We start from the raw sequence: 24584 nt of genomic DNA, 5'->3' as shown, positions 1-24584 counted from the left end.
AATCCATTACTCACTCATATGACAAAAACTCTCAGAAAACCAGGCATAGAGGGCCACTTCCTCAAGTCGATGAAGAATATCTACTTAACACAGCAGTCCTCCCTAATCTGTGGTTCTACTTGGTGCAGCTACCAGTGGTCAGCCACAGTCCCAAAGCAGATGATAGCGGCCGAACACTAGGTCACGATGCTTATATCATTCGCCTGACTTCATCTCCTCGCATAGACACTTTGTACATCATCCCGAGAAGAAGGGTGAATACAGTGTAATAAAGTTTGAGAGACAGGCCATATTCGCCTAATGTTGATTACACTATGTTATAATTATTCTATTTTATTATTAGTTACCGTTGTTAATCTCTTACTGTGCCAAATTTATGAACTTTATTTTATTTTGGATGTAGAAGAAAACGGTGTATATAGGGTTCGGTACTCTTTGGCATCTTTTGGGCTTCTTCTGGGGGGTTTGAAACATATCCCTGTGAATAAAGGGAACGGCCATAGTGAGACACTGAAAGTTTTCCTTGCTGAGATCGGGTAGAAGGCAAAGATGTCCCATCTCATCAAGCACTCCTTTTCAACCGGACACAGTTTCTTTTTTGATATCTGCCTTGATCTCCTCTTTCCCCTTCTCATTTCATCAAGGCTGACTCAGTACAGCCATTCACCTGCTGCTTTGAGGGACAGAAATCTACAGCTGCTTCATGTTACCACTGATGTCGATGACCTTTTTCCCCTGTTGGATTAAAAACTTTTGTGGGGAGGAAGATCAGGCTGCTCTTTGATTTATATCACATATGTAAAGAGAGGGCTACCATTGATTTATAAGTGTTGCTGCTCAGTTTTGAGGTGCGACTTTAGTCTTAATGATACACAGTCTAGAGAATCTAGAAGATACTCGATTTTTAACCTTAATGGTCAGAAATCTGTCATGTTTTCATTGGGCTGACCTGATGCTATCCAAATCTCAATGACACCTAAATCGAGTGTCATTGTCCATGCCAATGAGCACCTTGTGACTCAGTTAATCACTTGGAACAAGTTTCCTAATGTATTTTGCGAGAACTCATGGGCTAAAAGTTGCTTTGGGGTTTTTTTGTTTTTGTTTTTTCTTTACTTAAAAGTTGTGTACTTTATTATTTCTCAGTTTTATTCTTTCATTTTTTTTTAACGTACATCCAAGTTAGTGGGCATATAGTGCAACAATGATTTCAGGAGTAGATTCCTTAATGCCCCTTACCCATTTAGCCCATCCCCCCCCCCCCCACAACTCCTCTAGTAACCCTCTGTTCTCCATATTTAAGAGTCTTTTATGTTTTGTCCCGCTCCCTGTTTTTATATTATTTTTGCTTCCCTTCCCTTATATTCATCTGTTTTGTCTCTTAAAGTCCTCATATGAGTGAAGTCATATGATTTTTGTCTTTCTCTGACTAATTTCGCTTAGCATAATACTCTCTGGTTCCATCCTTGTAGTTGCAAATGGTTTTTTTTTAATGTTTTCTTTCTTTCATTTTATTTTTTTTCTGAATTCATATTACTCAGCAGTTGCTCCGAACAGCAGGTACATTCAGGGATCTTTAACTGCTGAATGTATTGAATTTTTATGTATGCTTCATCTTCCTTTCAGAAACATCTGTAGTGTTTGGTGAGTTTTTCTTTTTGTTTTCGTCATGAATATGTGTCTCTAAAGAGTATGAAGAATAAACTTCTGTCTTGTCCTGACATGTGGGGTATTAGTGAATTTGTACTCACCCCTTTTATGGAAAGTCCCATTAAATCCACATTTACTGAGCATCTATTGTGTGCCTGGGCACTGCAGCCCAAAGCTGAGTCATAGAATTGCCTTCAATGAGGACATGCAAATGAATCATTGCAAACCAGGGCAATAGAGAAGTATTTATAAGGTACATATAAGCCATAGGAGTGGCCAGTGGGGAAGAGAGACTTTGGTCTCAAGGAGCCAAAGGAGAAGCCATATGGAAAAGACAATACCTCAGGGAGGTTTTGAAGGATAGGTTTCTTCTGTTTATCAGACCGAAGGACAGGGCCATCCCAAAGGGCAAAAGAAATGGTGTGTATGAAGGCACAGTGGCCTTAGCAACAGAGTTCAAGGGACTATACATAGCTCAATATTGCTGGAGCATAAAAAACCAGAAGCATAACTCAGTATTGTTGATGCATAAAGTTTGCAGAGGCAATGCAGTATACCACAGTGGTGAAGAGGGTTGATCTAAAAGCCAGTTCACCTGGGTTTGAATGAGATTGGGCAAGTTCACTGGACTAGAGTTGCTCCATCTAAAACCAGGGACAGGTAAATTACTTACAGGATTGTTGTAAGGAGTAAAATATGCTCATATGAGTAAAATGCCTAACACAATGACTGGCACGTAAAAACTCTCAGTAGATACTCAGTATTCACATTGTTTCCATCGTTACAACAAGGGGATGAGTAGTGGGCGATCAGGCTAAGGATGAGAGTTGAGGCACTTGCTGTTTGTGGGAGCTTGCTTGGCCTTTACCCAAAAGGACGAAGGCCTATCTGGCAGCTTTGGGGATTTTAGGTCTGTGAGAGGAGGGTGGGACCTGGAAACCAATGAATGAGTCATTGCAGTAGCCTACCGAAAAGGTTATGCAGGCGTGAGGAAGGAATACGGTGAGATTATGACTTTGAGAGAGACAAAGGGTATCAAGTTGATAAAAATTGATGAACCATCGACTCTGAGAGATCAGGAAACATTGCATAGTGGCCCTGGGGATTGTGACCTGGGAGATGAAGGAACTACCTTTACAAAGAGGCGTGGGGGAAGGGAAGACCAAAGAACTTGTACTCATCTCTTTGATCCCCAGAAGCCTGATTAATCTAATTTATTGAGCATCTAATATGTGCTGAATGTAAGGAAGTGTTCCTTCCTTCACTCAGCCAATATTCACAGCACCAATATCTTGGGCTGGGCAAGGATTATAGTGGTGAACAAGACAGAGTGCTTGGGCCTTGCAAATAAACAAGCATCTAAATAAATCAATTGTCCAATGGTGATCAGTGTTCCAAAGGCTTATAAGTAAGTGCTGAGAAGAGAGAGTAACAGTGTGGGGGGCTGCTTTAGATCATGTGGTCAGGGAGTGTCTTTTGAGGAGGTAGATAAAACTGAACAGGAGACCTAAAAACCGTGAAGGAGCCATTGGTGGGAAGCATTTGGGATTGGCATCTGGGAATGGCAAAGGCTCTGAGGCAGGAAACAAAGAGCCCTAGACAGGCCGTTGGGGGTGTGGGTTTAGGGCACCAGGGAGGCTGGACCAGAAATAATAAGCTTGAGAGTCATCATTAGGGCCATCCGAAAAATACAGTAGATGAATCTGTGGGAGAATAAGGTTGCTCCATTTAAGGAGTGGGCAGAGATTCAGATAGGTACAGGTACAGAGACTTGGAGGAGAATCTGGAGTGTTCTCATGGAGCTCCAGCGAGGAGGACAGGCAGCAGTGTCACTGCACAGAGAGACAGCAGGAACATGTGCGTTGTGTCTGACAATGGGGAAGGCATGGGTGACCTCAGCACCAAGAGCAGAGGCAGTGACAGGGTGGGGGTGGGGCTGGGGCTGAGGCCCAGGAGCCAGGAAATAGTAGTCAAGTGAGGAATCGCAGACCATGGGTGGTAACCACTCTCTGCGGGTAGCTACCTACAGCAGTGACACATCATTGTGTCCCAGCTCCTGCACATTCACAGCCGGCCCGGCAGCTCTGTTCCCTGAATCATATCCCCTTACTCACTGTTGCTCATTTTATTGTCTGCCTCATCGCCCAAATGGGCAATGACAGTTTCCTTTTCACCACCTCTCTGGAAGCTCAGGCTCTGTCCACAGCCTTATGAGTACCTGTCACTTACCACTCTTGCTTCACATCACAGGCTCTGAGTGCCCGAAGCTCCCTCCCCCTGCCCCCACCACTTTGTGTTTTCCGGAGCTTGAGCTCTGACTCTCCCCGAAGTGTGTTCCTCTGGAGGCTGAAACCTGGTTCACTCACTGGCTTCCTCTCATCCTCTCCCTGCCTGACCTGCAGGCGTGGCCCCTCCCCGAGTCTCTGCACCCCTTTCCTCCCACTCGGAGCTCTGCCCAGGCCTGTTTCATCAGTGCTTCCTTTCATCCCTCTCCTTTCTTCAAGCTCCAGACTGTGTTCTCTGCCTGCTGGATGGGACTGCCTGTCACTGCAGGACTCACCCTTTGGTCTGCCCCTCAGGGTTAGCTCTCACTTTGGTAGCATTCCTTGAGACCCTCCCTCGGTGGATCCTCCTCCCCCAACCTAATAAGGGATCCCCTTAGGGAAGAGCAGAAAGCCAAGTCCCCAGACCAGGAACAGCCAGCAGCTGTCCCAGTGGTACCTGGGGAGATCGTGGCCGCCCCACGCCACAGCAGTCTGTGTGTCCTGTACTCTAGTAAAGTTTACCACGTACAAAGGACGTGAGCAGGAATATGCACATGTCGAAAATAACGCTTTTATTCTCTAGTGTGAAGCTTTCAATAGGAGATTGCAGACTGTTTTGCTCCTTGAATAGGAAGGTCTTTGGGGGTTGAGAGGGAAGGATAAAGAAGAGAGGAGGAAAGAAATGAGATGGGTGTGTGTGTGTGTGAGAGAGTGCAAAAGGAGGATTTAAAAATTAGTTCTTTAAAAATAAACCATTATAATATAGAGTCTGTGCTCCATGGGCAGGCATGGGCTATTCATTGCTAGAACTTGTCAGCACTGGGTGGAGTATATCACCAAGTTCACAGTGACAGGGTAGAACATTATATGCTTTTATGGCTTTGCTTGGTTCTCTTTACACTTAGATACTGTTACCAGAAGCCTGGGTGATGTCTTTAAAACAAGAGAGTCGTACACCTCAAGATGGAGAGTATCTGCCTTCTGGGCTAAGAACGGAGAGGTGCTGGGGTTAGGAAGTAACTTCAGTCCCTATGTGGAAATGGGTCCTAGAGGAGAAAACTTGGAATAGGACTCCTGCATAATTTGGGAGACTGGAAAGAGGCTGATTTCTCCGGGAGATTAAGACTGGAAGTCCCGAGTCCCCACCTCACCCCCATACACACCCATCTTGTGTGTGTGAGCATGCACAAGCTATTTTAATCTGAGCTGTCTTTACTACATGTAACCTAGTCATTTGGGAGTGACGTCATGGTAACTGAGTAATCCCTTTGAAAGTTAAGTGGTAGAGCCAAGATATTAAAATAGTCCTGGGGCTACCTGGATGAAAGTGGGCACGGGGTGTGTATAAATCCACTTATTAGAGGCGCAATCTCTATCAGTGGAAGTCTTGAGTATATAATAGCAAACTGGGTTTTTGTGGTACGTGGGACATTGTGTAACTTGAAAGATCTCTAGAAGTTCCCATGGTCATTAACACTTAAGTTCTGGTACTTTATTTTCTTTTCCTCTGTCCTGGTAATCAGGAAAGTTGTTTGTAAATTCTGAAAATGTTGACCCGAAACCTCATTAATAGAACAAGAAGATCTGCAGGAGGTTTAACGACATTAATGGCCATTGGACATGCTTATTAGAGAAGGTAGTTATGCCAAAATCAGACTGAAACATCATATGGTGCTTTTGGTTTTTACTTACTTACTTACTTATTTATTTATAAGGCTTGAGCAGCATTTGAAGGTATAAACAAACTGGTAAGGAGATTAGACAGCCATTAATGTTTATCTCTTAAGCTTCACATTGCTTGGGTTGTTACAGAACCCTGACACTTGCTACATTCCACTGACTTGGTGTTCTTAGATTTGTCAGTGGCTCAGATTGTGTTACAGTGTGGGATCCCTTAGGAAACTAATTGTAGGCAATATATAGGCAAAATCCAGATCGTGGCGTATGCTCGGCCACCTACCATTTGTGTTGTGAAGTTCTCAAGTAAGCTTTTAGCTCTTAAAGGTAAGAACCAGCTTCGTGTCCCTGGAAACTTTCTAGCGTGATGTGGCATTTCAAACTGCAGATATCTTTTGGAGATAGCATATTAGTTTCTGAGTGAATCACCTGGGCGGAGCGAATGAGGAACTGATGACCCTTGCTGAGGTCTCCTAGGGTCATAGAATCAGAAAGAGAAGAAAACTGATGGATTCACCAGGGTCATTTTGCCATAGGAGTATTTCCTAAAGCTGTCTTTGCTATGGTTTATTCTAATTTTAAACATTACAGTGCATGTCGGTGTCTCAGGACCCTGACTTTGACCTTAGCGCATTTCTTTCTTGAGTCACTATTAGACTATTATCCAGCCACTGCCATACTGATTGGCTGCTAAATTTGAAGAAAATCACTGAATCCATAGCTTGCATAAAAATCACCTATGTCCCTTTAACATGCATAGCTTTTCAAATGCTAGATGATGGATATCTTTAAATTAGAAATCATAAGTATTAAAGGTTCTATTTTTACATATACATGGAGGGGTTAAGAGGAAGAGGTATGTTTGTCATGGGAGAAACTGCCTGGTGAATAAAGTAGTCTAGGAAATTGGGTAAATGAAACCTTTGTTACTGTAAAACAATAGCCATTAAGTGACTATTATGTAATGTTATTTCTTACGGTTGATTTGGAATGGTTTGTTGATCTTGAAACTTGAGATAAAATTCCTGTAAAAATACTACTTACATTTGGCTGATCTCACGACTTTTGATACAAAATCAGACTTTTCCAAGTAGATTATCTCTGTTAGACACTGAGCTCTGGAGATACTGAAGCCATGTCAGATAGATTTTTTTTTTTTCCCCACCTAAAGAGTAATTTTATCCACTTGGTGTTCTCCATTTGAGTACGCATCCAAATAAACACAAATATTTGCTAATCCAAAAAATGGTTCATTGTAAAATTAGCCTATGCTTGCTCAACCTCTCCAAAAGGACACACAGGTGGCAAAACAGCTGATAGGCACACTCACCTAATTTGACAGTTTGAATGGATGATGATGAATTTGCGTTTTCCATAAAAGATACATTGTTTTTTTCTTCTCAAAATTTTTTAAATTCTAGTTAGTTTACAAACAGTGCAATATTGGTCTCAGGAGTAGAATTCAGTGATTGATCCCTTACATACATCACCTAGTGCTCATCACAGTAAGTGCCCTTCTTGGTACCCATCATCCATCTAGCCCATCCCCCACCTACCTCTCTCCATCAACCCTCAATTTGTTCTCTGTCTTTAAGAGTCTCTTAAGGCTTGTGTCCCTCTCTTTCTCCCCTGTCCCATCTGTTCATATGTTTTGTTTCTTAAATTCCACATGAGTGAAATCTTTTGGTATTTCGTCTTTCTCTGAATGACTTATTTCACTTAACAGGGTCTATCTCCATCGTTGCAAATGGCACGATTTCATTCTTTTTGATGCTTGACTAATATTCCATTGTATATATACACCACATCTTTTTTTTTTTTTAAGTTTATTATTTATTTTGAGAGAGAGAAAACGTGCACGTGAGCTGGGAGGGGCAGAGAGAGAATCCCAAGCAGGCTGTGCACTGGGGCTCAAACCCACTTACTGTGAGATCCTGATCTGAGCTAAAGTCAGATGCTCAAACCAAATGAATCACCCAGGCACCCCTCACCACATCTTCTTTATTCATTCATCAGTCAAGAGCCCATATGGGCTCTTTCCATAGTTTGGCTGTTGATAATGTTGCTATAAATTTCGGGGTGCATGTACCCCTTCAAATCCATATTTTTGTACACTTTGGGTAAATACCTAGTAGTGTAATTGTAGGATAGTTCTATTTTTAACCTTTTGAGGAACCTATATACTGTGTTCCAGAGTGGCTATGCCAGTTTGCATTCCCACCAGCAGTGTGAGGGTTCCCCTTTCTCTGCATCCTCACCAATACCTTTTGTTTCTTGTATTGTTAATTTTAACCATTCTGATACATTCTTAAGCAAAGGAAGTTTTTATGTTAGATCTCAAATGGCCTCAGGGATCAATAGCAGAACTCAGAGGAAGGGGTAATTCAGGGGTGTTTTAAGTCATAGTTCTTATGGTAGATTCACCAAAATGAGCTTCTATGCTTACAAATTATAATTTTCTATATGTTTTAGTATTGGATATTTGGGGTTAGATGTTTGGACCAGAGAGTTAATAAGGGATAATTATTGCCAATATTTTCACTGTGACCTATAAAATTTGTATATAGCATTCTTTTTCTTTTTTTCTTTTTAATTTTCTTTTCTTTTTTTATTTGAGAGAGAGAGACAGAGAGCAAGCAGAGGAGGGGCAGAGAGAGAGGGAGGCAGAGAATTGGAAGCAGGCTCCAGGCTCTGAGCTGTCAGCACAGAGCCAGACGCGGGGCTCGAACCCACAGACCACGAGATCGTGACCTGAGCTAAAGTCAGCCGCCCAACTGACTGAGCCACCCAGGTGCCCCTATAGCATTCTTTTTCAATAGTTGTCTTCTCTTTCATTAATTTCAGATAAGTTAGCCTTGCAACTCTAGGATTTTTAAGGTGAGAAATTAATAGTGGTTTGTATAAGCCTTCTTAACAGGAATCCAGGCTCAAGAATTCTGTCTTCAGAACACTTCTTAGATCTTAGCGGTTTTGAGTTCGTTTTACCAGCTTCCTCATTGCCAAGATGCCTTCTAGGTACATAGACTTCTGTTTTCTTTGAAATTGTGATTGATTATAAATCATTTGATGGCTTCTTAAAAGAAGCTCTTTAAATATTAGAGGTTGTGGTTTGCCTTACCTTTTAAGGACTTTAAAATTAGTCTGTCTTCTTATACCAGGCCTAGGGTGATTTGGGGAGTCAGAAGGTACAGATAATTGAGCTGTTTGGATATTAATGTGATACAGGCTTTTGATGTCATTCCTAGGAAATAGATTCCATGGAATGGGTTCCAGGTTTAAGGTCCATGAGGAAAAGGGTTCTGACTCTTGGCACTGATAGGCATATTCAGAAATGTTGTATTCAAGCCAGAGTAAATATATAAGCCGTTTACACTTTCTTTCGGTTAGTAGAAGTCCCCTCTAAACACTTATTTTGGCATTAAGGAAGCTCGTCATGACCTGTTGTTCCAGAAAGATTATCGTTTTCAGTTTGAGCCAGTTTTCTAGTTCCCGTGTGAGTGGCATGCCCAGCCCAGAGCTGAAGAAACTCAGGCTTGCTTTTCAGCTCTTCCATTCTTTTAGGTGTGTCCCACAGGCAGTGGCCTGTCGCTCTTTCTTCGGCCACTTAACAGGTTTGATTTCAGATCTATTTAATAAGAAACTAACATGTTTGGAGGGGATTCATGGCCCAACATTTATGGACTTTGTTGGGAAGCTCCAGGTGGGTATATATCTTGAACTCTATGTTAAGGCCTGTTAGGCTAACGTGATTTCAGTTTTGTCTTCTTTGTTGTGTTTTTCCTTCTTCGTAGACTGGGTTCTTTAGGATGTCTCAGGGGTTTGATTGGGACGGGATAGGCCCCTGATACTCAAGGCCGTGCAGCTCCTCTTTCAATTTATTTTCTTTGGTTAATGTAGTACGAAAGAGGAGTCAAATGATTAGAAACTGGGCCCAAAGCTCAGAGCTGGGGGATTAACCTCTGAAACATGGGATGTTGTTTATATTTAAAAATATTTGGAGGGGTTATTTATGATTTATGCATCTCTGTGTGAGCCTTTTCCTGCTTTGTGGCTCGTGGGTAGCCTGAATCACCTTCTGAATCCTGATAACCTCATAGCCTAGTTTGACTACATTTGACTTCTGTGGACAGGGTCTGTGGAATCATCGCATTGCCTCATTTATTCACGTACGTACCACATATTTGTTGAGTACCTTTTATATGATGAGGGCTGTGGTTACCACCTGGGAAACAGATGCAAGTGGCACGATCCTTCCTTCTGGTGGGTTAGAAAGCAGTGTAACCAGGTAATTACAGCGGCGTCTAATAACCGGTAGGAGATGTACCAACATCAGCAAAGCAAGACAAAGAGGTGGAACATGTGTTGAGGAAGTTTGTCACCTCAGTTTCACCCTATCTGTAATATCTATTTTACAGAAGAAAAAATGGGGGCTTAACAAAATCAATTAACTGCCTGAATCTTGCCAGTAGTAAGAGGTTAATCTGGATAGAAATTTAACTGTCTTCTTCTCTCTCCAATGGAGTATAACTCCAGCAACATTCTAATTATTGAAAATGATAATTGTAAAGTAAGATTCTAGCATCTCAGGCTTTATGGTACAGAATCCACCTGGCAATTTGAAGATAGGTGTGGGAATACAGAGCCCTGATAATTTTCATCTTTGCAATAGAAATGCCACCTGCTTGCTGTCTGAGGGAAGAGAGTGAAAAATAGAGGTAGGTTTTGCTTTGTGTTAAAATGCCACTTGCTGATTCCCTCTCCCATTAATGGAAACTGTGTATGTATTCTCCTGTGCTTTCCTCATCTTAAAGTATCAGTCTATACTGGTATTTGAGTGGGTTGGTAAAATTGAGGTTTTACTTACGGTATAGCTCCCAACGGCTGCTATCTCAGAGGCCTTTTGAATGAGTAACACGGCTGTCCCCAAGCTCACTTTTCTGAGATTTCTCTCTAAATATTATAAAATCCTGTGCGTTCACATGAATGTATGTATTAGGAACACATTTCACAATCCTTGCTGATCTTGTAATAGTGTACATACAGTTCATTTCTTCTAAGGACACAAGTTGACAATACAGTTTGAATGCCAAAAAACAAAAAAAAGATCAGTTGGGATTTTAGAGATGAATTGCTTACAGGCTTCTTCCTCACTTTTTAACAATCTAATAATTGGTTTTGAATATGCTGGTGCTAACTACCTTTTTTTTAAAAAAAAAAAAGGGGGGGGGAGATGAATGGAAGGCACTCACTTAAATACATCTTTTCCTTGGGAAAGTCATTGTATTTAAAGAACTAAGAAGTAACTGCTTTGCTCTGCATAAAACAATTATAAAAAAATAGAATAAGGAATCTGTAACATGCAAAAGGCACAAATACTGTATCCGGGATTCTCTAAACGACAGAAATCCTTCACTGGCCATCTTGTGGCTCTTACTGGTACAATATCTGAGCTGTATTTGAGGGAACGGCTGCCCCTTCCTGAGGAGGGAGTGGAAGAAGCAAGTATTCCCTTCAGATGCTTTTTAACATTTTCCTTACCTTCGTTTTCACTGCCACTAACCCAGGCCTAGGCCTTCTCCAGATTGCTTGGGACTCTAGGTTGACCGCTGATATTTACTTGCTCTAGAACAAGTCCAGGGCGATAGGTATGTTTTGTTTTGTTTTGTTTTAATTAGGTTTATTCAGATCCAGTTTAGAGACAGTAAAGCCATTCCTTTCAGGTTTGCGGTTCCATGAATTTTGACAGACACAGTCCTATGACCACCACCACACTTTTCCATACCCTCAAAAAGTTGTAGGTGTTCTTTAATTGTTTGATACTGCTCATATTGGATTAGAATAAGGTGTTTTGTTTTTCTCACCCCTTCCTTCCCTTTTTAAAAACTTAGTTTCCATATTTTATTAAGACTATAGGTTCTTTTTTCCCTGATGTCCTTTTTCTATTCTAGGATCCCAGCCAAGATACAGTGTTACATTGTGTCACCCTTTTCAAAAATCATTTTGATGAGGAAGATGATTAACACAGAGTTTGATGACTTGGTTAATAATATTCAGGAGGTACCAGGAAAATGCATCATGAGATCCCTGAGAGGAAAGCATAAACTGCCGAAATCGTGGTACATGATTAATGTATAATAGCACCTTGATCCTACAAAGGTGAAGAAGTTGTAAGAAATCAGATTAACTATTTCCTGCTGGTCAGATTTGTTTAAAACAATCTGGAGGTGTTTATTGGGCCATGAGGTGGAAGGTATATAGTTTAAGACATAAATTATGAATGTTGGAAAATAAATACAGACATCCAAAAGGAATCTTGGAGTTTTTCACTGCAAGTGACAGCAAAACAAAACATACATTTTATAAAAGGTAAACTCAAGATACTTTAATTGCTTTGTAAAATAATTTATTGCTTCTTACCAGTATTTTTAATTTTTGAGAGAGAGAGACAGACTGGTGTGAGCAGGAGAGGGGCAGAGAGAGAGGGAGACACAGAATCCAATGCAGAATCTAGGCTCCGAGCTGACAGCACAGAGCCCAACACAGGGCTCAAACTCCTGGACCACATGATCGTGACCTGAGCTGAAGTCAGACAGCTAACCCAGCTAACCAACTGAGCCACCCAGGCACCCTTAACTAAAGAACAATTTTAGTCTCAGTGGAATGTAGATAGCTTTTAAGGTGAAACGTGAACATAATGCATGCTGATGACAGAGAATGGAGAAAATACCAACAACTGTAGAGTCAAAAAATTTCCCCAGATTCTAGTACTCAAACATTCCCAGTATTAAAAATATGCAGTTATCATTCCAAGTTTTCTTTTCCGAGTGCACGTGTATATACCACAAAATTCGTATTTTGTATCTCCTCTTTTATGAGCTGATTTTTTTCCCTTAAAGACATTCTTTTAAATGGCCAGCTTTGGGGTGCCTGGGTGTCTCAGTCGGTTAAGCATCCGACTTCATCTCAGGTCACGATCTCGCGGTCTGTGAGTTCAAGCCCCCGTCGGGCTCTGGGCTGATGGCTCAGAGCCTGGAGCCTGCTTCCGATTCTGTGTCTCCCTCTCTCTCTGCCCCTCCCCCGTTCATGCTCTGTCTCTCTCTGTCTCAAAAATAAATAAACGTTAAAATAAGTAAATAAATAGCCAGCTTTACAGTGGTATAATATCCAGAAAATTTGAAAAATACCTCTAACGTACAAGAAGGTACATAGGAATTATCTATGAAGTTGTGTGGAAGCATGAAAACCATGGTCTGAAAGCCACTGAGCCAAGGCACAGCCTTACCATACGTGGGAGTGTCCATGGCCAGCTCCCTGGTGTGCAGAGTGAGGCCCAGGCCACTGACACCAGTGATGTCACCTTAGATGGTCTCACATTTTAGGTCCTGTTTTTCTCCACTTGTATTCAGACCTCTCTTGAAATGTTCCCTTTAAAAATACTAATGCTAACTCCGAAAGATTCCAATTACCATCTCCCCACAGGCTTAAATGTTAAACCTCAAGATCTAAACTTTATCCCTTATGGATGTGAGCAGGCTCGCCAGATGGCAGGCCAATTAATATATTTTTGCAAGGTGTAGAAATGTTTTTTCTCCATAGGGGAACAATGAATCCATCTGTTCCACATCTTCCTTTCCCCTCTGTCCTTTGGGGAAAATCATCATTTAATTTTCAGAAATAATTGTGCAACTCTCTAAGTGCTACTTTTGCTTTTTAAGGGAGATAGTTTTAATAATTGAAACTTTTTCTTACTGTGAGAATTTAAAGAGGCCTATGTCATGGATTAAGACATGTGGCCATCTGAGTTTCATCCAGGTTATTATTTCCTTTTTTTTGATTGTTGGGCCTACAGAATTGTGTTGAAAAACTCATTCAGGGAAGGTGTCACTTGGAAAAGGCTTTAAGAAACATGTGGTCAGACCCCATTATTGTAAGATGACAAAACTGACGTTCAGGTACAAAACTTTGAAGCTGGTCAGCAAGTTGGAACCTGGATGGTCTTGGATCCTGGTCTTCAGGTTCAAAACTAGGACACCTGTGGTGAAAACAGAACCTTCACCTTCTCAGGAGGCATTAAAAGAGCAAGAACTTTGAAGAAGGTTCAAGTGGAAGCAGGAGTGCGCACATTGTTTTTGCCTCTTCCTTGATTCCCAGGCGCTAAACTGTATGCATCACTCTTAAATTTTCTTTACATACTCAAGTGGCTTTTCAGATCAGCAGGTGATGCTTAACTGTTTAGTGTCTGTGTATTGCCTCCAACTCTGTAAAAGTTCCTGAAGGCCAAACACCACATCCTTTTTTTTTTTTTTTTTTTTTTTTTTTTTTTTTTAAGCACTTTTATAGTGTGCTGTCTGGGCATGAAATGAATGAATTAGGAAATATATGAGTATCACTGGTAGTGTTTTACAGAGTTCTCTCTGGGAGTGTTACAGTTCTAGGAGAGCGACTACAGTATAGCTTTGTGATCATCTGACACATTATAATACAGAATTGGGTTCCTTTTCCCTTCTGGTATAAAGACGTTCGGTATTGAATATTTCAGAAGCTTCTTTTGGGAGGAGTGCTTCACCTACATCCCTGTTTTACCAGCATTGATGATGTCTGCCATAATGTGTCATAGGTAGGCATAGATCGATTAATGTTAAGCTAGAGCAAGGATTTAGACTCGTCTTTTTTTTTTCTTTCACATTGACTTCCTTACCTGTTTTCAACCTAAGAGAACTTTTCACATGGAAACAATTTACACTTTGGCTTTAGACATACCTTGGTTGGAATTCTGACTGTAACATCTGGATGTGTAGCAGGCAGGTCACCTTGCTTTGGATACATGGTTTCCTCATCCTTAACTAGGAAAAATAATCACACTTTTTGTGCCTCATATAAAGTGAATTATGAAGCACTTAGGTCAGGGCTCTGTAGACAAACTACAGCCTACAGGCCCAGTCTGGCCCACTGCCTGTCTTTGCACATAAAGCTGTATTACAACTCAGCCACATCAGTTCATTTAGGTATTAACTATGGCTGCTGGTGCTACAGTAGCAGAATCCAGTAGTTGTAACATGAGACTCTGGCCTGCAAAGCTGAAAAATGTGTACTCTGGTCCTGTATGGAGGATTTTGCCCACCCAGAACCTCCGGCAGGGGCTAGCGCTTGTAGGCACTCGGTCCATGTTAACCCTCCCATACCTTTAGTCTTCCCGTTATTGTTTCAAGTTCCTTCTTTCTCTTTAGGCGCTCTGTAAAGAAAGATAGTTCCGGTGTGGCCTTCTCAAATAACATTCCTTCCAAAGCCCCTCTCCACCTCTGTAGTATGGCCAAAGCCTCAAGCCGTGACACAGGACAGAACACGCTGAGAGAGGTATCGACACAACTCACACACCCTGTTATATAGCCTGTCTGGACTTGAATTGGGTATTGAGCATGTTGCAGGAATAGAAATTGCTCTAATCTAAGAGTAAATAAATACAGGCATTCTATGTACATGGCAACATGTCTCTGTTTAGTATTTCTTACTCTCTTACTAGGAGTGCCCAATGTATACTTCTTCAAAACCTTCCCAGTAGAACCCCTAAAACTGGAATTTTTTTCACTTCTAAAAACAATCAAAAATTGCTACAAATTATAAATAACCATGTTTAGCGCAGGACCTCCTGAAACCCTAAAGCAAGAGTTTTCCGACTGACCTCACTCTGAGCCATTGAAAAGAGGAAGTTCTCAAAGGAGCGATTAGACTTTTTTGTTGTTGGTTTATTTTGTTTTGTATTTAAGCAAAATGAACTTGGAGTTCTCAGCAATTTTGATTAGGGACGCCCTGGTGTCTAGTAGAAAACTAAGATGGGGAAAAGACTGGTAGAATGTGCCCAATGAGGATTTCATGATTGATGGGTACATGCCAACTCCCACACATGGTAGAGAGAAACATGGCGGGGTTGGGGGGGGGGGCACATCTGAGAGCTGTTAAGGGCAATTATGCATGTTTGTTATTTTTTATTTTTAAAGTGTATTAAGAAAAGTCTTTTTCGGAATAATGAAGGGATTTTTCCCCCCCGTATTTTAACATTATCTATGTCTCTAAAAAAAAAAAATAACGTGAAGAGATGTTAAGAGCATTACCCAAAATTCTGTAAAGTCCTTCTTGCCTCTCTTTGCTCTTCTTTCCAACACATGTCAGTGTTTCTAGTGCTTCTCTACAGCCCTGTTAGCTTTTATCCCAACATGTTATAATTCTGGGTACACTTATCTGAATTCCCAGCTGATAGTAAATGTCTTGAGGCAGAGAGTTTATGCCAGCGTGGTACCTGGCACATCATAGACAGTTGATCGAGGTTTATTGAATGAAAGCACTCCACAGTGAGCATATTCATGCATATAGGCTTTTCTGTCTTTTGGAACTATTTCCCTAGGATAAATTCCCAGAATAGAGATTTCTAAGCCAAAATGACGTGCACATATTTATGAATCTTGATATATAATGCCAAGTAGCTTTTATGTCTACTTGAGGCTCCTTCCAAGTTTGTGACTCTCCCATTGCATGGTGTGTTATTACTAGATTGGCAGTCTGGGTGTTCCACATTTTCCCTAGCAAAAGAAATAGAAGGAGTGTATAATATCGCCGCTTTTAAGTCTGGAAGGAACACTGCATATGCTTTAGGGTGAAAAGCTTCTACAAGAATGAATATCCCCTCCATGGAACTTAGGAAATGGAGGGAGGGAGGCAGCAGGGGCAAGGGATAGGATAAAAGACACTGTTACAGTGACAAAGAACTCCTGGAGTTTTATAATTGCTCTGAACCTTGGCTATATTGTTATCAGTACTTGAAGAAAACATTTAGATGAATTTTATTTGCTTCCCCCCACCTCCCCGCTCAACACATACTAAATGTTCAAATATGAAACATTACTAAAGGCAAATTGCTGTTAATGCGCATTCCAAGGCCTGCTTTTATCAAGGTTTGAAACGTTTTGTGTAATGTTTTATGCATTTCCATCTTCATTTGATCTGATTTGTGTGCGAAATAAAATTGGATCTCTGTGCTGTGACATTGGGTAACCATAGCTTTTTTTGAGTTGGATATTTTGCTCTCCCTCATTTAATGTTTGACTAGCTCATAAATTCCCAACAATAAGTAGCAGTATCTCTCTCCCTTTTGGTACAAGTATGCTGTTAATGAACAGCTATAGAATCACCTAAATGCCACCTTGTAGATGGCATATAAAGTTTGTAGGGGCTAAGCTGAATAGAGCTAGGGCCATGTTCAATTAAAAATGCCCTCTCCTGGGGTGCCTGGGTGGCTCAGTCGGTTAAGTATCCGACTCAGATTCGGCTCAGATCATGATCTCACTGTTCTTGAGTCTGAGCCACACATTTGGCTCTTGGTGCTGACCCTGTGGAGCCTGGTTGGGATTCCCTCCCTCTTTCTCTCTGGGTGCCGGTCCTGCTCTTACAAGTGTGCGTTCTCTCTCTCTTTCTCTCTCAAAATAAATAAACCTTAAAAAAAAAAAAAATGCCCAGTATGGAAATTGACAATTCTAGTGAGTAGGAGGGCTCAACAGATGTTCTAAAGAATTTATGAGTGTTCTGTGTTATATATTCCATAATATATGATATGATATATGATGTATCTGTGTATATGTGTGTATGTGATATATCATATATTTGTGGGTATGTGTATATATGATTCACCTGGCTAAGAAGTAAGCAGTGAAAAATGTGCTGGTTTTTCATCACTTCCTGAGCCTGTTGCTAGTGAAGCAAGAGTGTATTAGAACGAACCACAGCCACATGAGCATGGTAGAGGCTCTTGTTACCTTGACTGTTTGCCTTTGGAAGGACCCAACAGCCAGGACTTGTGGGAATGTGGACCTGTCCCCTGCTCCTTGTGTAGTAAGTTGTGTCCTTACATTGGAGGAGTCTGTGTCCCTCAGCATCTTGCCATCAGAGCAGCATGACCTCTTTGTCATAACCACATGTGCTCCCCTAATGAATGAGGGCCATGAACATGCAGAAACCATGAGCCAGCCACACCTCCCTACTGACCCAGCTTGAATTAGGTTGCCCAACTGGAAAATGAGGTCTTTGAAATAAAAAGAAGTTAAGGAATAATATCAACAAAGCACTTCTCATTTGCTAGTCTTAAAGTCTGTCTTCTTTGCTAGAGTTTGTGTTTCAATGACAGAGGTCTGAGTATGTTCCAAACAAGAGGGGTAGCAAGCTGAGTTTATCCTAATCCTTTCAGAGAATGGAAGCCATTGTTTCACATTTCCTGCCTACCTCCTTCGACTTTGCATTTTCGAGAAAAGTCTTTTGGAAGAGAGAGAATTATGAATGCTCTTAAATGTCATGCCATTTGACTGTTAAAACACCGTCTCAGGATAGTAGCTTCTGATGGAGAGGCAGGTTCTTGTTTGGCTTTGCAGTTGTCGTATAAATGCCTCCATGTAAATCTAGATACAGACTTTTAGCCTAAGAGACCTGTGATTTAACTTGTCCATCTCCTTAGGAAAGGTAATTCATGTGACTGTAAGAAGGCTTTGTAAACGTAGAATCATTTTCAGGTTGGAAGACCCTCTACCAAATTTGATAGAAGCTTGATGCATAGGCTGTAAGCAGGTTTTCCTCCCTTAGTTGCTACTATGGATCAGTATCTCTTCTTGCCTCTTCTAGAGTTTGCATGCAAACTCTTTTCTATCATGGTCATTTATGTTCATCAGTATGAAACAGAATCATTGTAAATCATAGCCCTTTAGGCACATTTTTTTTTTCCCTTCTGTAATACTTGAGACCATGGAATCCTATTCAGAAGAGATGAAAAAACAATCCATCATTTTTTTAGTGACCCACGGAACTGACATAGATGTGGATGGCAAGGTCTCCTTGTCTCCTTATCTTTGGGCTTCATCTTATAGTTTAATTCTTTTTTTTTTTTTAACTTTTTAAAGTTTATTTATTTATTTATTTAGAGAGAGCTAGAAACAGCATGAGCAGGGGAAGGATAGAGAGCAAGAGGGAGAAGAGAGAGAATCCCAAGCAGGCCCCGCACTGTCAGGACAGAGCCTAACATGGGGCTTGATCCCACACACTGTGAGACCATGACCTGAGCTGAAATCCAGAGTCAGATGCTTACCTGACTGAGCCACCAAGGTGCCCCTCATCTTATATTTTAATTCTGAATGCAAATGAAAATGAAGCTCCCTGGGGGTTGTCTGGGTGGCTCATTCCGTTGAGCCTCCAACTTCGGCTCAGGTCATGATCTCACAGTTTGTGGTGTGGGTTCGAGCCCCGCGCATGGCTCTGTGCTGACATCTCAGACCCTGGAGCCTGCTTCAGAGTCTGTGTCTCCCCCTTTCCCTGCCCCTCCCATGTTCATGCTCTGTCTCTCTCTGTCTCTCAGTAATAAATACATGTTAAAAAAAAAAAAAGTTAAAAGAAAATGAAGCTGTCTGTGAAAAAAAAAATCAGGTTTAAAGTAGCCAGTTACCTTTATTTGTGTAAGTCCAAATATATCATGTTAAATATGGGAGGTAGAATAACTATAATATATTCTATTTTAATGTTTTTACATACAATTATTAAAAGTTATCTTCATCAGGAAGGAATGTTTATGTAATTATTATAAATTGTCAGAGTTATTACTTGAGATGTATAAGTATATTTATTACCCGCATATTTAATGATATAATTCAGATAATTAGCGTAGAGACGGCAGTTTTTTACTTTAATGTTGTACTAAGATAAATGGTTTGCCTACTGTTCACATTTATCTGTAGCACAGAACTCATCAAAATATATAGTTACTACAAAAACAAAGTAAAATATATCTGTCCTGACCAGTAGCTCATGCATAAGTGTTTTATTCTCTTTAGAGTCCTAACTGTGCCACAAAAGCAAAGTGAACTCTGGCTGGGTTCCATATCCCTGTGCACACGCACAGGTGAATGTCAATGTATTATAATCATCTGGAGGGGCTAATGGGACCTCTTGGTTCTCCATTTAGGGTTGGAAACTTAGACATGGTGCCAAGATGTGTCATTGCCTCTACCCATAAAACTGCATGAAAGATGGGGGAGTTTCTTTCTAGTTTTCTTTAGGTCAATCTGCATGAAAACTACCTGTCAGAATTAAAAGTGGTAAAACTGTGCATTCTGTAAGAATGGTAAGTTTCTTCCTCATGAGAGTTTTCAGTCTCAAAGCGGTTTGCCATTTGTCAACGAGTAGAGACTTGGATGAAAGAGTTGTTTGGCTCCTAGTCTGTGTTAAGCACTTCAGATAAGAAACATCCTTATTTCCCAGAAGCCACCCCTTAGGGGATCATCTCTTATGGCTACCTCCAAGTTTAAGAAGCTCTCCCTAAAGCAGGGGAGATTTCATTTGGGGGATGAGGCTTGGGAAGTGGAGTTTGGTACACTCTGCCCTACCATTGTCTGCACCTGTTTGTTCATGAATTCAGTAACTATTAGCTGAACACCTTCCCTATGTTGGGCAGTGTGTTGAGAAGGCTGTGGTGAAGGAGACAGATGGTTCCTGCCATTGTGAAAGCTTGCAGTTTCATGGGGAATGTGGTGGGAGTGGGTAAAGAAGACACAAAGATTAACAGGAACTTGCTACATTGTGTGTGATTGTGCCTCTGTGTCTACCTCTCTTAGCCCTCAGGAGGGTGGGGAGTGCGGGAATACAAAACAGTTTTGAGAGCATCCCGTGGCCATGTGACAGAAAGTGAGTTATCGGGGAAGTAAACCAGGTTGGTGGCTGAGAGAGGAGCCAGCGAATGGTGGAGAATATTCCAGGCACAGAACCCTGGCAATGAGACCTGAAGAAATTGTATTAGGGTGCCAGAGGCCTGAAATTTACTCCCCTGGCGGGAGGTGCTGATGAAGGGTTTTACCTAGGGCAGTGAGTGATTAGATCCCATTTGCCCATTGGAAAGATTCCTGGCAGTGGAGGAGGAAGTGGAATGGGACAAGGAAAGGCCAGGCTTCCAGGCCAGAGATAGTGGCGATACGACTGCCAAGTTGGTGGCAGTGAGCTTGAAGGGAGATGGAATCCACAGGACTGGATGACCAGTTGGATGATTATAGTGAGGAAGGGTGAAACTGGAAACACAGGAAACAGGACAGCAAAAGTAATAAATAATTTTGGTTTACTCCTATAGACACCCAAGTTGCAGTGTACAGCTGACTATTGGGATGCAAGGATCTGGAACATAGGAACAAGTTCCAGGTTGAGGATTAAGAGTCATCCACATAAAGATCAATGTTTGTTTGTTTGTTTGTTTGTTTGTTATTGAGAGAGGAAGCATGAGCAGGGGAGGGACAGAGGGAGAGGGAAAGAATCTGAAGTGGGCTCCACACCCAGCATGGAGGCCAGTACGGGGGCCCCATCTCACAACTGTGAGATCATGACCTGACCTGAAATCAGCAGTCAGACGCTCAACCAGCTGAGCCACCCAGGCACCCCACATAAGGATTAATGAATAGTGTCAAAGTTGATTACTGTTGAATATTTCTCTTCCTGGAGTCTTCAGTATTTAGGGCTGCCTAGATCCAGGGCAGAATCTTTTGTGCCTTCTGTGTTCCCAAGTGAGATGGAGGTGAGGATAGGAGATGATTTTCACATGATCTATGTAGTGAAACATATACTTAACCTTTTTCATAGGTGTGTGTGTTTTCTTTTTCTTGGGGGTTAACATTTAGGGTTTAGCCATCTTTGATCACAGAATCCTCCAGCTACTGAAGTTTCATGGTACTGCTGGCATTTTCCTCACAGTTAAAAGTATATTGGGGAACCCCACCATCATGTATAGTCTGTCTCTAAGGAAAAAGAAATGACTATGAAAAGAGATGATAGGAGTTGATTAAGACATTGGGGTTGCAGAATTCTGTGGCATAGTCATAGTGTTCTTTGTTGTTTTGTTTGTTTTACTTTTTTCACCCTCTTTTTCTTGACCAGCACAGAAAGCATTTTGTATTCAGAAGTCCTCAGTTGGTAGCATGATTTCTGGGTCCATAAAGAGGGAAAATGAGGTGGACAGAATGGTAGTTTTAGAAGGAGAACATGTTTGCTTATGTGGGCAAAAGGGTAGGAGGAAGCGAAATAGAAATTCATTCTTGTTGAGTTGATAATCTCATGTTAATCACATCATTGAAATGGTTGGCTGTGTTTTGTACAGTCTATACAGAGTTGGTCCTAATTCATATGAAAGGAAGACTTAGACATTATTTTTATTCATTTTGAACTCTGAATTACATACTGCAGAATTTCGTGTAATAAAATCTGTTGAAGTTGAAAAAATGTAGACATGTTACAAAGTTGAAAGTCACCACAATTTCATAGTTAAATGTGAAATGTTATGTATATTTAGGAACATGTAGAGAATTAAAAATCCAAATTCCAAATTAAGTACATATTTTTTTATTACCTAAATGTTTCATATATATGTGAATAAATATCACTCTTTCACATTTTTGTAGGTTATTAACAAATAATTTCTCAGGGCAATATGATATAAAAGCTCTGTAATTAATTCAGTAATTCCATGATACATTACCTCTATTCCGTATCTCATTCATTTTATGGTCTCGGGCAGTATTTGACGGTTTAAGGTTGTTTTCCTTTAAAACTTTGGCTTGAACCAGGTTAGTAAGAGTGAAAACTCTGAGTTGACCATCTGATGGTTATTGGATAGCTCTTGTAAAATGACATATTCATCAGTTTGGTTTTTGGAGAGGTAACCATAACCCTGGTGGCAGAAATAGATCATCTGAGTGACATTTTAAGTCAGAAAAAAAAAAAAAAAAAAAGCTTTTCGTTTCTGTCATTCATCATTGCAGAGCACTCCTGAGGCAATCAGTAAGACTCCCAGAGGTAATGTTCGGAAGAAGAAGACGTGTTTTGTATATAGTAATGAGATTGTGGTTTTAAACCCATCCATTCTATTTTGTAGTTTGAAGTGGCTTTAGTTCGAAACATTAAAACCATATAAGCTTTGTGTGTTTGGAGCTTCCCAGGTTTTGTAAATGTTCTTTGCCTCAGCACTTTCCTATCTTGAGTCCTAGTGTCACTTTCTTACAATGTCTCATTGTAGAGAGCCTTGGGTGTGTCTCAATGGCTATATTTTTATTTAGTATCTTGGTTCACTAGAGCCTTGTGCTAAGGAGGCCAAGGTTATGAGTGTTGATCCCATCCCAGTCAACCTTTAAAGTGAAAAGTGTTTTCCCTGTAGGTTCAACTGGTGCTTCAGAACTGGCTGAAAATATTTGACTATTTTTGTTCAAAGTATGGATGAGGCTGCCCCATTCATTAACTACACTGGAGAAAATAAAACTGATGTCCATCGGGTGAAATCTTTCCAAATGGGGACAGTAATTTTTTCTTGGGTGAAAGAAAGCATTTACTCTTATCTGTGGGGGAAAACACATGCATTTCAGCAGACTTGTTTTAATGTAAGTTCCAAGAGAATGGAGACCATCAGTCTTCGTAGTACTACCCCATCCTGGTGTGCTCGGCATAGACAGAAATGATCAGCTCTCAACATCTACTGCAGCGGAGAACCCTGGGCATTTTGTGGAGTAGATGGCAGAGGGGGGTCATCTCTTCCACCTATTTAACCTGATTTATTGCCTTTGAATTTTTTAATAAGGACATATTTTAAGCTCTGTCTGGGGACTGAGAGCTCTGATCATTCATGCAGTGAACTTTGAATAAGTTGATAAGATTGGCTGGACCCTATTACCATAATGGATGGTGACTATTTGACATTTACAATGGAATGCTCCATTTGCACTAAAATAAGTGAATTTGTATTTAAAAATAATTTACCAGTTGTTTTTTTTTTTCCCCTACCAGACCTAAAATAGAGGTCATTTACATTCAAAGCTAAAAAATAATAACTGCATTCGGACTTAGTGAAATTTATTGAATACATGTTAATTCGTGCGGCCCCATTAAACCAGATTGTGTTGATCTGTTAGCTGGAGAAAGAGCAGGAGTCCTCTTACTCTCACGGACCTCAACCCTAAGTTACTAGATTTTCTGAATACACAAGGATTTTTACTAAGTGCACATTGTTTGTCAGGCCTTGTGACCTTCCTGCCGACTGAACTGCTTATAGGTTAGATGGTGGTTGTCTGTGCTGTTCTGGTTTGAAAACTGATTTGTGTAGCTCTTCCTGGTGGAGCATTAGGTCACTGGTATCCTTTGCTGCCCATGATGCATGGAAGTGAGTCAGTGGAAAATTCACTTACTCATCATGACCTACTTCTGTCACTTGCGTTGAAGGTGCGCTTATTTGTCAAAAGCCATCTGTCCCCCTTCCAGAAACTCTTGCCCAATTGCTACTTTAACCCCTTAGCCTATAGGTTCTTTTAGAATTTTCGCAGTTACTTGAATATGTCTATCAGCTACACTGTAGTAGGTGTAACCTGTTTTAAATTGACGCTGGGAAGCCAGAGACAGTCTGATCTTGTATGGCTCTCAGCACATTGCAAACCCCCCCCCACCCCCACCCCGCCCCGCCAATCCCCAGTCACTGCTTTTCTAATGAAGATTCTAGGCCTTTGAGGAGAAACTGTAAAATGGTAAGTTTCAGGATTTATTAGGAGCACACTCTCCCCTCCCTCATTTTCAGTAGAACTTTCCCTTTCTCATGTTTAGTAGCTTATTCTTGGGTTCATTGATCCAGCAAGGTTTAGTCAAGGGTGGCTTTGTGCCTGGTCAGTAGGGTCACAAGAAAAATAAGATCTGTGCTTCTTGCCTGCATGCAGTTTATACTCCCCACTAGGAGAGTTGCAAAGAGTCATTTTAAAGTAAGACCAATTTTAAATTCCATTTTAAATGTGGGGAAGTGTGGAATATTCCACTCGGAGACCAAAACAAGGATTATTTCTTCATTTTGTTGTCAGATCAGTCCTGCCTCTCTTTGACCAGAAGGTTCACCCTTTTCACACAGTCATACATGTCATTGTGTGAAATTGTGTACCATCGACCTTTATGCAAGTAGGA

General features: G+C 41.0%; 1 protein-coding gene across 16 annotated transcripts in view; it reads left to right on the top strand.

Annotated features, from left to right (window-relative positions):
• MAST4 (microtubule associated serine/threonine kinase family member 4) overlaps positions 1-24584 on the top strand; it is a 563317-nt gene that overhangs the window by 399331 nt on the left and 139402 nt on the right. The window contains exon 1 of one of the 16 annotated variants that reach the window (XM_053907313.1): positions 9183-9291. The exons of the other annotated variants lie outside the window; for them this stretch is intronic. Coding sequence (XP_053763288.1) covers positions 9254-9291 — 38 coding nt within the window. The 5' untranslated portion in view covers positions 9183-9253. Of the gene's footprint in view, positions 1-9182; positions 9292-24584 lie in introns of those variants that run through there. 16 annotated transcript variants of the gene reach the window in all.

The sequence above is a fragment of the Panthera pardus genome, unplaced genomic scaffold (assembly GCF_024362965.1).
Source record: "Panthera pardus isolate Hobbes unplaced genomic scaffold, ASM2436296v1 HiC_scaffold_2, whole genome shotgun sequence".
Classification (NCBI taxonomy): domain Eukaryota; kingdom Metazoa; phylum Chordata; class Mammalia; order Carnivora; family Felidae; genus Panthera; species Panthera pardus.
Note: the sequence above shows the minus strand (reverse complement) of the source record. Positions and strands in the feature narration are given on the sequence as shown.